The sequence below is a fragment of the Heterodontus francisci genome, chromosome 8 (genome assembly GCF_036365525.1).
Source record: "Heterodontus francisci isolate sHetFra1 chromosome 8, sHetFra1.hap1, whole genome shotgun sequence".
NCBI classification, from domain to species: Eukaryota; Metazoa; Chordata; class Chondrichthyes; order Heterodontiformes; family Heterodontidae; genus Heterodontus; species Heterodontus francisci.
The window spans coordinates 36,544,366-36,561,659 of record NC_090378.1 but is presented as its reverse complement, the minus strand read 5'-3'; the positions used below and the strand labels follow the sequence as shown (position 1 = coordinate 36,561,659).

General features: G+C 43.1%; 1 protein-coding gene across 1 annotated transcript in view; it reads left to right on the top strand.

The window, feature by feature from the left end:
- Window positions 1–457: 457 nt before the first annotated feature.
- Window positions 458–17,294, top strand: part of dhcr24 (24-dehydrocholesterol reductase) — a 30,792-nt gene continuing 13,955 nt past the window's right edge. The window contains exons 1-7 of the mRNA XM_068036958.1: window positions 458–838; window positions 1,828–1,983; window positions 3,609–3,714; window positions 6,174–6,292; window positions 8,074–8,337; window positions 9,691–9,834; window positions 11,725–11,922. Coding sequence (XP_067893059.1) covers window positions 608–838; window positions 1,828–1,983; window positions 3,609–3,714; window positions 6,174–6,292; window positions 8,074–8,337; window positions 9,691–9,834; window positions 11,725–11,922 — 1,218 coding nt within the window. The 5' untranslated portion in view covers window positions 458–607. The remainder of the gene's footprint in view (window positions 839–1,827; window positions 1,984–3,608; window positions 3,715–6,173; window positions 6,293–8,073; window positions 8,338–9,690; window positions 9,835–11,724; window positions 11,923–17,294) is intronic.

The following is a 17,294-nucleotide window of genomic DNA, read 5'->3' as shown; positions in this document are numbered from 1 at the left end:
TTGGGTGAACTCTCTACATTATATTCTGTTGAAACAAAAATTTTAAGCATTCAATAAAAATAACAGCCTGGACATGTTCGAAATTCTGCAGCCTGCAGGCTTACGTTTTTAAAAAGTGATTTCCTAGCAGTTTGCCTTTAATAAATTACACGATCACTTTCTATAGGATTACATTATTCTGCATCACTCAACAGAGGATAAACTGTTTACACAGCAGTGTTGCAATGTTTGCCGCTTGGTCAAACTCCTCTCACTGCTGCCACTTGTCACAATGAGGGGCCAGTGGTCCGGAAGGGAGGGAGCTGCACATGTGCCAATGGAGTGCCCGCGCTCCCGGTGGCCTGATCGACCCGGCGGATCTTATTGGACGAACCCTGCCGAGTGGGAGGGGATAATTAAATTAGGCGTCCCGGACAGCCAATGGAAAGCCGGTCTGGGCGATCTCGCGCGGAATCACCAGGCTCGCTCTGGGAAAGCGCTGACCCAATGGTGAGCGGGCTGGTGCAGGCGGGGGGCCGTTAGCGGTTAGGGCAGCAGCGGCGGAAACGCCGGTGTTTTTGTCACACGGCCGGCTGTTCGTGCTGGGGCAGAGGGGTAGCTGGTGAGGATGGAGCCGGCTGTTTACCTGGCCGTACTGGTGGCTCTGCTGCTGTTATGGGTCCGCAGGAAAGGTGTGGAGTATGTTATCATCCACCACCGCTGGGTCTTCGTCTGCCTCTTCCTGCTGCCCCTCTCAGTTGTTTTCGATGTCTACTATTATCTCCGGGCTTGGCTGGTCTTCAAGATGTGCAGTGCTCCCAAACAACACGACCAGCGGGTCAGGGACATCCAGAGGCAGGTGAGTGTCAACCATGATGGAGCAGAGTCTGACTATACTGGAGAAACCCAGCCAAAGACTGGGTATCATATTTATACGGCTGCCTGGGGGCTGGGGGTCGTGCCTGTACGGCCGCCCGGGGGGCTGGGCGTCGTGCCTGTAGAGGTCCCACCTCCCCCCAGAACCAGTCCCATTCCCCAGGAATCTAAAGCCCTCCCTCCTGCACCATCTCTGCAGCCACACATTCATCAGCTCTAACCTTCTACTTCTGTGCTCACTAGTTTCTGGCACTGGGAGTAATCCTCTGAGGTTCTGCTTTTTAATGTCTTACCTAGCTCCCTAACATCTGCTTTTAGGACCCAATGTTTCTTTCTCCCTATGTTATTGGTACCAATGTGAACCATGACCTCTGGCTGTTCACCCTCCCCCTTGCGAATGTCCTGTAGTTGCTCTGTGACATCCTTGAGCCTGGCACCAGGGAGGCAACATACCATCCTGGAGTCACTTTTATATAAATCACTTTTATAGTGAACATGAATCTGTACCAGATTGAACCAAGTATGAATCTTATTTCAAGTACTTTTTGGTTGTACATTCTTAACTTAAAATGATGCAAAGTTGTTGCTGGGTGAACCTCACATCAGTTTTGCCACTGGTAATTTGTTATTTGCAAACCTGTTAATTACAACTGATCATGGTTCTCAACTACGACTTAGCAATTTTGATCTCGAGAGAACCGTCCAAGACCTTAGAAGAGCTACAGTTACGAATATTTCAACCACGAACTTCAGACAATAATTGAGTCCAAATTCAACAGTTTAATTGTAAGTGATGAATGTAATGTAGATTTTCCACAGGGTAGAATGCTGAGCTTGTTCCGAGCAGCAGAAATTTAGATAATTTGACAGGAACGAGCTCTATTTGTGCCTTGTTGATTATGTTTGAAGTTAAAAACTTGTGCCTTGTTGAAATAAGGACAGTGCAATATGCTAATTTTTTTTTAAAAATAGGTACGCGAGTGGAAAAATGAAGGAAGTAAAACCTACATGTGTACTGGCCGGCCAGGCTGGCTGACTGTATCACTTCGAGTTGGCAAATATAAGAAGACTCACAAAAATATCATGATCAATTTGATGGACATTCTGGAGGTGGACACCAAGCAACAGGTGACTTGCCCCTGTATTGATCAAACATCTTTGATAAAAAAACTATACTTTTCATATCAACCCTTTCTTGGTTGAAGAGTGTATTAAATTGGTCTCCTGTTGGTAAAAGTGGTAAAATTATGATTCAATTAGCAACAATCTTGCCATTTAAAGAAAAATCAATTTTAACACTGAGTAAAGTTCATGCTTCGCTGCCATTTGTATGTTACATAATTGAGAAAACTATAGCAGCACGTAACCTTGTCATTTGTCACTTGTCCATATTTTCTGGGCAGCTTGTCCATCAGTAACGCACATGATAGGCTCACTACCTTATCTATTATTCCTGGAAAAATGATTTGGTAAGCATTAACTCGTAAAGATTGGATGCTAAAGCACCAATATAGAGGAGAAAGGACTGTTTGGAAATAGCTTCGCTTTTTATTTCCTCCCACTCCAGGGTTTCTGATCTGAGCTTAGTTATTATGGAGAAGTGTGGGATAGAAACCAAGTGTTTCCTAATGGGCAAACAGAGAAAGTTGATATTTTTAAACTGTCCTCGCATTCTGCAAGCGACCAGATTAGAATGACAGCAGAAATCTGAGAACAAACTGGCATATGCAGTATATTTTCTTGGCAGATTTAAAAGGGAAATAATTAGGGTAAATATTCACTTTAGAAACTGTAAAAGGGATGAAAATGCACAGAAAATGATATAAATACAAAATGAGCTGCTTTGGCTGAACATTTAATCTCGGTAGATCCTAAAATGACACCGCAAATGATTTGTGAAACTAAATTATGGTTCCAAAATAGTTCAGAGTTTTTCTTTGCATGAGGAGCAGACTCTATATTAACAAGGAAAGGAGAACCAATGGGGAAAAGAAAAAGAGCAGGTTACCACTGCTGGCCAGCTAGGGGTGTGTAGTTCAAAATACAATTTCCCTTTTTCTTTTTCTTTCCTAGGCATCAATTTATGTGTAGAATTACTATTGCAACTGAACAATTTGGGGGGAATTTTATGGAGGTGACGGCGGTCTCGGCCGCCGGCTGGAGAGACGGCGAGAGACCTCTGTTGCCTCCACGTGGGAAGGCCCGCCACATTACGAGCCGAACAGAGGGCGGCAGCTCTTTCACTGAGCAACGCCACTGGGGCAGTGGTGGCTGCTGAAGGAAATACACCCACCGGAGGGCCAGGATCACGTAACTACCCAGGCACAGGTGAGTGGCGGGAGGGATTTTGCGGGGTGGGGGTCACGGGGTATAGGAGGGTTGGCTCTAAGCAGCCCCCTCCCCCCACCTTCCCAATGCCAGATCTCTCGATCAGACACTGAATACCTTTGAACGAGGGACCCCCACCTTTCCTCGTAGGAGCTGACAAGCAACCTGCACAGGTTTGCATGTTGTGCTGTCCGCATGGTGACAGGCCAGCTCGTTGCTGGGTTAATACCAGCGGTGGTGGGAAGAAGCCCTTATTTGGGCATTAGGTGGGATTGCTACTCACCACCATTCTGCCTGATTAAGTGCCCTCCCTGCCTCCAAACCCATTACGGGGGAAGAGTATAAAATACTGCCCATTATTTATTTTTGCCTGTGATTTGTTTGAAAGAAAGGGAATGCTGTCTTAATTGATGTGTCTGTTTCAGGTGGTCCGTGTAGAGCCATTGGTAAACATGGGTCAAGTGACCGCACTTCTGAATTCAATTGGCTGGACTCTTCCAGTGGTCCCAGAGTTGGATGATCTCACTGTGGGTGGGTAGTTTTCCTCTACCCAGAAGGCTATCTTTTTATCAGTTCGTCGAGACAAAATAATTTGCAGGATACTGGTGATGTTTGTGAATTTGACACTCTGAAATCTTTACTATTCTGTTCCTGCTTGTGGTTTTAAGAGTAAGGTTGTCGGGCACATCTTTCATTTGAGCTCTGCTAATGGATGATTGGTTTACTTCTGTATTCTTGAAAATTAATTGAAATTGCATGCTCAAAATGGGGGCCCATCATTGTTGTAGCATGACAAGTCCGAGCACTGTCCAATGATGGGATGGGGTTACAACATTTTTTTGTCATTTTTTTCCCTCCTATTTGTTAGAAGCAATGATTTCGTTGGCAATCTCAGGAAGACCTCTTGCAGCTAAAATTAAGTCTACAGTGTATGTCACCTCTGGAGTTGTACTCCATTAATGTAACGACTGTCCCTATCTGAAATGTCAAAAGTGCAGCTTTCACAGTTTGCTTTAATGCGTATGCAATGTAGCAAGTATAATGTAAATGTCTTGCAGTTTGGAGACTCATATCAATCAAGCAGCTCTGTCTTCTACCTGAAACCAGCGGATGTAACATGAGGTATGACAGGATGGGAGTAGAAATTAGGGCGGAAATTGCAGGGAGCAGAAATTGGGATGGGAGTTGTGACTGATGCTAGGGATGCAAGGGAATGGGTCCCTGGTGGGGGGAGGGAGCGGGAGGTTTGAATGAAGATGCTGATGTGGGGAGGAAAAAGCAAGACCAGGGTTGGGAGCCCTAAGGATTCCCTGCAGGGCCCTATGGAGCATTCCTGATGTTGCTGGCTCAAAAAAGATTCCATGTGAAATTAAAACTTAAATACTCACTTTTTGGCCCCTAGGAGACAGCAGAGTAGCTATCGGGTTCTGCTGTTGTGTTTGGCACCATGTGGGCCTACTGCCATTTTAATTTAAAATGGGTGCCAAAACATTTATTCACCCCCTGGGAGCGGGATGGGGGCGTGAAGGGGGTGAGGCTGTAAAGTTGTCTAGGAGACAGTGGGGGGCGATGTTCCCGTTGCCTACCTGCCCTCGCTACCATTTTACCAAAATCAGGGGAGGTGGCAAATGACCCATCTGCCCCAGGTGAATTGAGACCCTTAAGTGGCCAATTAATTACCACTTAAGGGCTTCCTCCCACCACCGCTGCTGTTTTACCAGTGGTGGACGGGCACCACCAGCAGAGGAGGCCACCGGTAATATCTGGCGGCCTCCTTGTGGGGCGGGGGGGCCTCCTAATTGGGCACCCCAGTGGAGGGCCCCCTGCAGTAGCACAAGCTGTCCGTGTTGGAACACCTTTCCCTGTCCTCTTGATTGATTTCCCCACTCCGCCCCCCTCTGCCTTGCTGGGGCCCAGCCGATTGTCCCTGGCGAGGCCCAAACCCCACTCACCTGTTCCAAGGACAACATCCATGTTGCCCTTCTTGCTTCGAGCAGTGGTCACTGCACCTGGTGGTGTTGCCAGCCCTCTAATTGGCCAGCAGCTCTTGGAAGTGGGACTTTCTGCTTCAGAGGGGCAGAAGTCCCGACCAAGGCCAGTTAAAGGCCTGGGCCACATAAAATTACAGCATGGCTTCCAGGCCTGGTGAAGGCGAGCTCATCCCTGACTTTTCAGCCGGTGAGCGGGGCCACCGCTGCCGAGTAAAATTGGGGCTGGGTTTACCAATAACATCATTGGCCTGTGACTTTTCTATGTAAAGTAGGCCACTGGCTGACTTGGTCAGGTACCCTATATGCCTGATTTGTGAGTTAGAATGGTTGGGGGATGGGAATGCAGCATGACTCCATCCCAACATACACCATCTTAACCCTGTTCATCCACACCTTTCCTGCCATGCAGTGGCAGGGTTAAAATAAACCCTAGGTTATTTATCAAACTGGTATGTGAAGCGGAACAAACTTTTTTTGCTGTGGATAAAGGAGGGCATTGAAGTTATTCTTGAAAAAATAAACTTAACTGTTTTTGAGAAGGCTTTTACTTTTTTATCACTTTTTTTGTAACCGTGTAATCTCCAACTCAATGAGCAAGGCCACAGGATGTCAGCTAGTTGCCTTTTTTTACTTCGTTTAATGATAGTGTTTTATTGCTGCTGCTGCTTTTTTACTTGAATTATTGCAATGCTTGTTGGACCCTTATGTCCAGAATTTTGCATTCCTCTTACAAAATGTTTCTCAAGTAGCGGTAGAGTTGGTAGTAAAATCTTGGAATGCTAAAACAGTACGAACTGTCAGTGATCAAAGTGAGCATAAAGGAATTGATTGTTGCTTCAGGCACCAGTTTTCCGTTCCTATTCTTACGTATATTTGTAGCTAGTCAGTGGAGTTGACCTGTTCCATCTGAATTATGATTTGTGCAGTTAGTCTTATTACTAATATAAAGTGCCTCTAATTTTCACTAGATTGTGAACCTGAACAAGTGTCTGTTTTTAGGTGGTCTCATCATGGGAACTGGTATTGAGTCCTCATCTCATACCTATGGACTGTTCCAAAACATCTGTGTAGCTTATGAGTTGGTCCTAGCTGATGGCAGCCTGATTAGATGTACAGAGGTAAAAAAAAAAGCATTGTTTAGTTTTATGTTCAGATATAAAAATGTTTCTCGATATTCATTCAAAGTCTGTATTGGTAGAAAACTATAGTAATTGGAAGATATTTTGGTTCAATATTCGTGTAAAGCTTTTTCCATCTTTTTCATTCTCTTCTGTTTCACCATTTTTAAAACAAAGGCCCTGAAGGATATCTTTGCTTGGATTGGACCATTTTCTCAATTTTGTTCACCCAATATGAACTGGTTTAGGATCCATAAGTTCCCCATATGCTTCCACAATATCCTTTGAATGCGATATTAAACCAAGCTCCTGTCTTTTTTTTCCCCCTGTGGTTCACGTGGATGTTAAAGATCATGTGGCACCGTTCAAATAGCCAGGTATCCTTCTGGTGCCCTGGCTTGCATTCCTCTCTTAACCAAAAGCAAGTTGTGTTAACTAGTCAATCATCCAAATGCTGTTTGTGCAATCTTACTGTCATAGAATCACTGAATGATGCAGCACAGAAGGAGGCCACTTGGCTTATCATGCCTGTGCTGGCTCTTTGAAAGAACTATTCAGTTAATTACACGCCCCTTCTATTTCCCTATTGCTCTGCGAGTTTTTCACCTTCAAATATTTATCCAATTCCTTTTTTAAAGGTTGCTATTGAATTTGCTTCCACCACCATTTAAGGTAGTGCATTCTAAATCATCATGACTCACTGCTTGGAATTGCCTCTGGTTCTACGGCCAGTTATCTTAAATCTGTCCCCTCTGGTTACTGATCCTTTTGCCACTGTAACAGTTTCTCCTTATTTACTGTTATCAAAATCCTTCACTATTTTGGACATCTCAACCAAATCTTCCTTACCCCTTAACCTTCTGCTCTAAGGTGAACAACTACAGATTCTCTAGTCTCTACACTGAAACTCCTTATCCTTAGTACTGTACTAGTAAGTCTCCTCTGCACCCTTTTTTAGGTTTTGCCATCTCTCCTAAAGTGTGATTCCCACTTGGCCACAATACTTGATGACTGTCTTATCTTGCTGTTCCTATACTCACTAGCATGTAGCACTGGAGAGTAATCCAGAGATTGCTACCTTTTGAGGTCCTGCTTTTTAACTTCCTCCCTAGTTGCTGAAACTCTTGACTGCAGGACCTTGATCATTTGTCTTCCGAGGTCGTTGGCGCTCATGTGGACCATGACTTCTAGCTGTTAAACTTCCCTGCTCTGTTGGAATTGCTGTGTTTGCCTTCATAACAAATGTAGCACCTCAAAATAATTAATTGAATGTGAAGTGATTTGGATATTTTGGGGCATTTATAAGAAGCTATCTAAATGTAAATCTGTCTTCAATATGCTTTCAGTTTTTTTAATGAATGTTACAAAGTTGTGCTTTTTTGGGCCATGGTGCATTATAGATTACATGGTACTGGTACTAAATCTTCCTTTGTTATAATAATCTTCAAAAGTCCTGACATCAGGCATTTGTCTGGTATCTGAGACTACTGGTTGTTGAATTACAGGCACTGTTTTACTGCCCTTCTTTTACTAGGCACTGGGTTTAGTGTGGCTATAATGATTTTATAGAGAATGGGGTGGAATTTTGACTTTCACCACTCCCTGAACCCAGAAATTTGGGAGACCTGAATATTTATCAAAAAGATTTTAGTGGGATAGATTGTGGAATGGTTTAGGTTTTAGTTGACCTAGGAGATATATTACAAAATGGGGATGCAGATCCTTCTGAAAAGGTTACCCACCACTCTGCCAAAACAATACTTTTTCTCTCTCGTCTTCAGAAAGAAAATCCAGACTTATTTTATGCCGTACCTTGGTCATGTGGTACTCTCGGATTTCTTGTTGCTGCAGAGATCAAGATCATTCCCGCTAAGAAGTATGTGCGTCTGCAGTACCAGCCAGTGCAGGGCCTGAAAAAGATCTGTGAAACATTCAGTAGAGAATCCCAAAACAAGGAAAATCATTTTGTGGAGGGCCTTGTGTATTCGCTGGATGAGGCTGTGATAATGACTGGAGTCTTGACTGATGTGGCTATACCAGATAAGGTAAATTGGATTAACAGAGGAACTGGGAAAGATGACTACACAACCCATCTAGCTCATGTTTTATTTAAATTAACGTATAGAACATGCTGTGAATATTTTCATGTTCCTTTTATCTCCTGCAGTTAAGTCCACATTATCTTCTGAATTGAACAACTAAACAACAGTTAATTCATGAACCAATAGGCAGAAGTATTTCTTATGGTTTTTACAACAGTTTCTGATCCTTGTCTTCAGGTGTTTCAGCACTGTATTGACTGTCAATTTAGCATTTTAATTATCTCCCATGCCTTTACTTTGTTGCTCATTTCAGTGGGACTGCCTTTGCTTGGTTCCTTTCTTAACTAATCAAGCAATAGCTTATTTTTCTACCCCTAGACCATTACCTTTATAAGTCCATCAAGGACCTATCCTTTGCCCTCTCCCCTTCTGCATCTACATGCTGTCTCTTGGCAATGTTATATGACTTAGTCAACTTCCACATGTATACTGCCAAAACCCATTTCTTCTCTTGCAGTGCCTCTGTGCTGTCAGACTGCTTGTCCAGTATCAGGTCTTGAGTGAGCGACAATTTCCTTCAGTCAAATGCTGGTGAGACCAAAACCATCATCATCTTCACTCCAGCCACAAACACTCTACTTTCCCCACTGATTCTATCCCTTACCTGGTTCGGGTTGAAACAGACTATTTGGCACCCTGTTAACCCAGAGCTGAGATTCCAACCCCATGTCCTCCTTAAAACAGTCACGGTCCAACTCAGTAATATTTCTTACTCTCCTGGTAGGCCTCCTATCCTCCATGTTCTGTAAAGGTCAGTTCATTTAAAACACTGCCACTCGCACTCTATTCCTCACCAAGTACCACTCATTCATCTTGTCCTCGCTGACCTTAGTTTCCAGTCCCCCAATGTCCCCAATTTAAAATTCTCATCCTAATATCCTCCAGCACTATAAACTGCTCCCAAAGAACTACATCCCTTTGAATCTTGCTTCTTGTACCATTGGCAACTGTGCCTTCAGCCTTCTAAGCCATATCTTTGCCTTACTGCCCTCCTTAAAACCGAATCCTCTTTTGGTTACCCTGACTAATATCTCCCTTTTTTGCTTTGGCGTCCATTTTTTGTCTGATTTGCAGTTCAGTGAAGCACTTTAGATGTTTTTGTTCATTAAGACTTCTATATAAATGCAAGTTGATGATTAGTCTAGCATTTTAATTAATTTTGAATGAATCTGATAACTTGGCAAAAGAAACTGGGAGCACCCAATGACATCTGAAATAGACTGGGCTTATTATTGAAGTTAAACTGTCGCTGTTTGTATCTGAACTTAAAAGGACATATAGTAATTTTTTTTTTAGATAAATAGAATTGGCTATTATTACAAGCCATGGTTCTTTAAACACGTGACGAAGTACCTGCGAGAGAGCCACAGTGAAGTGGAATATATCCCTCTGAGGCACTACTATCACCGCCACACTCGCAGTATCTTCTGGGAACTTCAGGTAATGGCTGTAGGAATTACTACCAGACTAGTAGGTCCTTGTTCTTCCTGCCCTAGCTGTAGTTGGTACGATTGCAAAGAGATGTATACGATAGCTTTATAACAAGCTCAATCTTCTCTGTTGTGAAATTTATTTCTGTGGATTTACTGCTCTAGGATAGTAGAAGATCAAATTTGTTTTGATGGTTTATTGCTCTATATATTGCAGCTAGGATTGACTTGTATGTCACATGAGCATTTCAATCCCCCCCCACCTTCACAAGATCATGAAAAATAAACTTGCTGTGGTTGGGCAAAGTTCTTGCATTTCACATAAATGCAGCACAATGACATTTTGTTGAGCAGAATGGATTTAGCCCTTCCCTCCATGAAGGGACTAATTTTTACATATTCCAAAGCAGGGTGCTTGGATCTTGATCCCTTTTCAAATAATGTTCTTGTGTAACATTGTTCTGTAATTTCTAAACCTCAATGGTTAAATATTTCACAGCTGTCATTTATTAAAAGCTAACAATAATTGATCCCTATGGCATATGGTTTAAATTCCAAATTTTCTTTTAAAATACCAAGTATTCTGCTCAGTATATATATCCTTTAGTGAATCTTAATAGTTTAATTCCATATGTAATTTTTGTGTGGCTGAGAAATGGGTTCTAGCCTAATTGAGGAATCATTTGACAGCCATGAAAGCGGAACTAGTGATTTATGGTTATTTCAATCCTTATGTTAGCCATTAAATAATTTTAAATTTATGGCATTCACACATGATTTAACAAATTATATAATCACATTTCAAGTGATATTGACAACAGACCACTGGAAAGTAATTGTAAGCATGTGCACTTAATTTCAAGTCTTACTTTGTGAGCTGCATTATACATTGGAGTTTTAATGTGTGTTCTCAACCACCGCTCGCAAAGAAAAAAGGGAAAGGAAGGAGTAGGATGACCTTAAACAAAATTGAATGCCACTTCAAACTAATAGTTTTCAAAGTATAATCTGGCTCTCCTGCCATTATTATTCTTTGAAATTAGGTTCTGACCACAACTGTTGATATTTCCTTCTTGAACTTACAGTAACTAGTGTGCATATAAGCTATTAAAGCCTTCATATAATCATTCAAAAAAAAAAGTCAGTGTAACTACTAAAGTCCCAGGTGTGTGTTTTGCTGTAAACCTTACACAAGTCTACTTTTAACCTCCTGAGGAAGTTGTGAGTGCCTGATTCTTCATCAGGCTTAAAATTCTGAACGTGAATGAAGATGGGCATGTTGTACAATATAAAGGGGCCCAGTAAATTGTTCTGCATTCAGTTTATTGTGGCAACATGGCAAAATCCATAGTTTTGATCTTGGTTTGCTGTGCTTCAAAACTAACCTCTTTAATGAAGAACAATAAGTTCTCATAAATAGGCAATTCAGGTATAGACCCTTTGATGGAACTTCATCCCTTCTAATGAAGGGTTTTACATCCAAAATGGTAGCCTGTCTTCTCTTGTTAGATACTACTGGTCCTGCTGTATATTTTCAGCATTTTCTGCTTTTCAGATTTCCAGCATTTGCAGTTTTCTTTTTTTAACCTAACTTATTGCATGAAGTGTGTAGAATAATTTTAATGTGAAAGGTACTGCATAAATTATTTTAAGAACATATGTGCCCTTGTCTATATGCTATTAAATTCCAAGGGCCTTCATTCCTTTTAAATATGATAAATAACAGTAGTTTCACTTGCATCTGACCTATTAAATATAGGATTTGTACACAGCTGTAACTTATAGGACATTTATTCCTTTTTTGTCTTCAGTAACTTATTCACTAGATTCTATTATAAACAGGCACAAAACTGTATTATAAAGGTGTGTACTAGCATTTTTATTCCCTCCTATGTTCAAGGATATCATTCCATTTGGCAATAACCCATTTTTTCGATATATCTTCGGCTGGATGGTCCCTCCCAAGATTTCATTGCTAAAGCTAACCCAAGGAGAAACAATTCGAAAGCTATATGAGCAACACCATGTGGTCCAAGACATGTTGGTACCAATGAAAAGTCTGGAGAAATTGATTCTCTTCCTCCACAGTGAGATCAAGGTATGGGAATTAGTAGGATGTGTTTGTGTGTTGAGTTAAGTTAGAATGAGTAGCTTGTATTGATCATCCTACTTCTTTCAAGCTGTCAGTACTTTTGTTTAATATTTTCCTTTTAAGGAGGTAAAGATAAGCAAGTGCAATTGATAGTTTTTTTTTTTTATTTGTTCATGGGATGTAATTGTCACTGGTAAAGCAAGCATTTATTACCGATCCCTAATTACCATCAAGAAAGTTGGTGGTGAGCCACCTTCTTGAACGACTGCGGTCCCTGTAGTGTAATTACACCCACAGTGCTGTTAGGTAGGAAGCTGCAGGGTTTTGGCCCAACAATGATGAAGGAACGATGATATATTTTCAAATCATCTGGCGGCAGAGGTTGCAGGTTTGGAAGTTGTTGCTGAAGTGCATCTTGTAGGCGTTACACGTTGCTGCCATGGTATGTTGAAGGTGGTGGATGAATTCTCAATCAAGCTGCTTTGTCCTGGATGGTGTTGAGCTTCTTGAGTGTTATTGGAGCTGCACTCATCCAGGCAAGTGAGTTTTATTCCATCACACTCCTGACTTGTGCCTTGCAGTTGGTGGACAGGCCCGTTGGAGTCAGGAGGTGAGTTACTCACTGCAGAATTCCCAGCCGCTGACCTGGTCTTGTAGCCATAGTATTTATGTGGCTGGTCCAGTTATGTTTCTGGTCAATGGATGTTGATGGTGGACATTCAGTGATGGTAATGCCATTAAAGGTCATGGGTAGGTGGTTGTTGGAGATGGCATTGCCAGCCACTTGTGCATCATATCTGCTTGGTTTGATTCGAAGAGGGATGGGGCTTAAAGGGATATTTCCCGAAATGAAGTATTTATATAAAAACAAACTTGTCGAAGGTATTATAAACTCAAAATGGAGAACAGCCGAAGCTCAGTTTATCCTGTGAATAAGATGATGTGAATTCTGAGTTGCCTCATGATTATGCTGTCAGACATTGATATTCATTCTATTCTGTGACATCCTTTCATTGAGTATAAGTGAAGCATGATTAAGGAATTTGCCACTTCTTGTTCCAGATTAGTGTAGCCTTTGGCAGGCTAACATCTCTATTGAGTTATCCAGTATCTAATACTGCAAATAATAAATATTGTTGATCAAATCCGAGTTAGGGTTGCAAATGCAAACCACACTCTGATTCTCCAGGCTAGATTACAATTCTGTAATTTGCTGATTTCCAACAAATACTCTATAGCTTGCACACTGCAGTCAAGTGGGATAATTACAGCTCCTGCACATGTTTTTTTAACTGTGGGGTACATTATTTAGTTTGTTTAATTCAAAATGCATCTAGTTGGTTGTCTATATTTAAGGTAAAATAGATTGAGTATCTGACAGTATTTATACGACTAGGAGTAGGTCATTCAGCTACTCATGCCTGTTGTACCATTCAACCAGATCATAGCTGTGTTCAGACTGTATGCTGCAGTTCTGTGACTGTTAATACACTTGCCTAATAAAAGTCTCTCCATCTCGATTTTGAAATTTTCAATTGACATCGCCTCAACAGCTTTTTATGGGTGAGGGTACCAATTTTCCACTACCCTTCATGTGAAGAAGTGGCACATTTTTATTTTTGTGCTCTGACTCCAGTGCAACTTATTGCAAGTACCTGTTAGAGGTCTTTAGTTTGAGAAATTCCAAACTTCCCAGTGTAGTGATACTGGTGGGAAGTGCAGTAAGCAATTTGATCACAGCTCAGTGCTAATGGGTATCTTCATATCTCGGCAGCTAGGTGGTTTGCAGAGCATCTAATGAGTGCATTCCACTGACAAATGTGTGTGTCTACATTTCTTGGACTGCCCTGGTGGGATTCAGTGTTATAGCTAGACTTTACCACAAGATAAAGCGATGGTTTTGAAAAGCAGGCTGCTAAGCTTCTGAACACCAGCAAAAGGACACTGAGATCAATACTACAACAGGTGGTCCCTAGTAAAATAATGAGTTCAACTTACTTGAAGAAAATTATAAACAAGAAATGCTGGAAATACTCAGCAGGTCTGGCAGCATCTGTGGAGAGAGAAGCAGAGTTAACATTTCAGGTCAATGACCCTTCATCAGAATGTTAACTCTGCTTCTCTCTCCACATGCTGCCAGACCTGCTGAGTATTTCCAGCATTTCTTGTTTTTATTTCAGATTTCCAGCATCTGCAGTATTTTGCTTTCATTTAAAGAAAACATTGTTTTTTCTGGTGCTTTGAGCATTTAGCATGCTGCAAGGGTATGGGCAAGTGGTGAGGGATAGAATTTCAGGCCAGCAGACAATGAAGAGCTACCTTTGGAATGATGGCAATTTTTTCAGAGGAGGAAGGCTACAAAAGTAAGTACTGTCCAGGCTGTCACTCCTTCACTTGAACACAGCTCAGACCAGCCTGTGTGCAGGCTGCCAGCAAGCTTCACACTGGCTTACACCATTGGGCTCTGCATCGTAGATCTCAAGGTCTGGGGAGTACCAGCCAGTACCTGCTGTTGTATTATCAACTAGTCCTTGAAAGCTTTCCCTTCTAATTGCTTTTTTTTAAATGCTGAATCCTGGTATCAACAAGGCAATGGGATAAGGCAGGAAATTATCTAGTCAAGAATTTGAGACGGACTTATTTGAGAAGAATTAGGAAGAGAGTCCGAGGTATAAGGTGGAGTGTAGAAATTAAAGGCAGTCAAACTATCATATGCTGTCATCTTGAGTGTAACTTCTTGAGCTTGAATCTGATTTATTGGGAGAAAGGCAGTCTCTTGCCAGTACTGGTTTTGAACCCACACCGACCACTCCCTGGTGTGCAGCAAGGTTAGACTCAGACCAAAGAAGTTGCATCATTCCAAGCAGAAGGGCCACCCGCGCATCAACATGAGCAGAATTTCTCATCCACAGCTGTGACAAAAATTTCTAAATTCACTTGTAACAGCCCTTCAAAACACTCCCACAGGGGATGCTGAGACCAAGTGGGCCCACATCAGAGACGCCATCTATGGGTCAGCTTTGACCACCTACGGCAAAAGTGCGAAGAGAAATGCAGACTGGTTTCAATCTCATAATGAAGAGCTGGAACCTGTCATAGCCGCTAAGCGCATTGCACTGTTGCACTACAAGAAAGCCCCCAGCGATTTAACATGTGTAGCACTTAAAGCAGCCAGAAGCACTGCACAAAGAACAGCCAGGCGCTGCGCAAACGACTACTGGCAACGCCTATGCAGTCATATTCAGCTGGCCTCAGACACCGGAAACATCAGAGGAATGTATGATGGCATTAAGAGAGCTCTTGGGCCAACCATCAAGAAGATCGCCCCCCTCAAATCTAAATCGGGGACATAATCACTGACCAACGCAAACAAATGGACCGCTGGGTTGAGCACTACCTAGAACTGTACTCCAGGGAGAATGTTGTCACTGAGACTGCCCTCAATACAGCCCAGCCTCTACCAGTCATGGATGAGCTGGACATACAGCCAACAAAATCGGAACTCAGTGATGCCATTGATTCTCCAGCCAGCGGAAAAGCCCCTGGGAAGGACAGCATTACCCCTGAAATAATCAAGAGATCCAAGCCTGCTATACTCTCAGCACTACATGAACTGCTATGCCTGTGCTGGGACGAGGGAGCAGTACCATAGGACATGCGCGATGCCAATATCATCACCCTCTATAAAAACAAAGGTGACCGCGGTGACTGCAACAACTACCGTGGAATCTCCCTGCTCAGCATAGTGGGGAAAGTCTTTGCTCGAGTCGCTCTAAACAGGCTCCAGAAGCTAGCTGAGCGCGTCTACCCTGAGGCACAGTGTGGCTTTCGTGCAGAGAGATCGACCGTTGACATGCTGTTCTCCCTTCGTCAGATACAGGAGAAATGCCGTGAACAACAGATGCCCCTCTGCGTTGCTTTCATTGATCTGACCAAAGCCTTTGACCTCGTCAGCAGACGTGGTCTCTTCAGACTACTAGATAAGATTGGATGTCCACCAATGCTACTAAGTATCATCACCTCATTCCATGACAATATGAAAGGCACAATTCAACATGGTGGCTCCTCATCAGAGCCCTTTCCTATCCTGAGTGGCGTGAAACAGGGCTGTGTTCTCGCACCCACACTTTTTGGGATTTTCTTCTCCCTGCTGCTCTCACATGCGTTCAAGTCTTCAGAAGAAGGAATTTTCCTCCACACAAGATCAGGGGTCAGGTTGTTCAACCTTGCCCGTCTAAGAGCGAAGTCCAAAGTACGGAAAGTCCTCATCAGGGAACTCCTCTTTGCTGACGATGCGGCTTTAACATCTCACACTGAAGAGTGCCTGCAGAGTCTCATCGACAGGTGTGTGGCTGCCTGCAATGAATTTGGCCTAACCATCAGCCTCAAGAAAACGAACATCATGGGACAGGACGTCCGAAATGCTCCATCCATCAATATTGGCGACCACGCTCTGGAAGTGGTTCAAGAGTTCACCTACCTAGGCTCAACTATCACCAGTAACCTGTCTCTAGATGCAGAAATCAACAAGCACATGGGTAAGGCTTCCACTGCTATGTCCAGACTGGCCAAGAGAGTGTGGGAAAATGGCGCACTGACACGGAACACAAAAGTCCGAGTGTTTCAAGCCTGTGTCCTCAGTACCTTGCTCTATGGCAGCGAGGCCTGGATAACGTATGTCAGCCAAGAGTGACGTCTCAATTCATTCCAACTTTGCTGCCTCCGGAGAATACTTGGCATCAGGTGGCAGGACCGTATCTCCAACACAGAAGTCCTCGAGGTGGCCAATATCCCCAGCTTATACACACTACTGAGTCAGCGGCGCTTGAGATGGCTTGGCCATGTGAGCCGCATGGAAGATGGCAGGATCCCCAAAGACACATTGTACAGCGAGCTCGCCACTGGTATCAGACCCACCGGCCGTCCATGTCTCCGCTTTAAAGACGTCTGCAAACGCGACATGAAGTCCTGTGACATTGATTGCAAGTCGTGGGAGTCAGTTGCCAGCGTTCGCCAGAGCTGGCGGGCAGCCATAAAGGCGGGGCTGAAGTGTGGCGAGTTGAAGAGACTTAACAGTTGGCAGGAAAAAAGACAGAGGCGCAAGGGGAGAGCCAACTGTGTAACAGCCCCAACAAACAAATTTTTCTGCAAATCCTGTGGAAGAGCCTGTCACTCTAGTTGGCCTTTATAGCCACTCCAGGTGCTGTTCCATACACCACTGACCACCTCCAGGTGCTTACCCATTGTCTCTCGAGATAAGGAGGCCAAAGAAAGATATTCTGGGAATTTGAAAAAGACAATAATTCTGTTGTCAGCTAAACAATATGAAACCCGTGGCCAGAAAGAGAAGGGGAGCTGACATGCCAGAATAATATTTC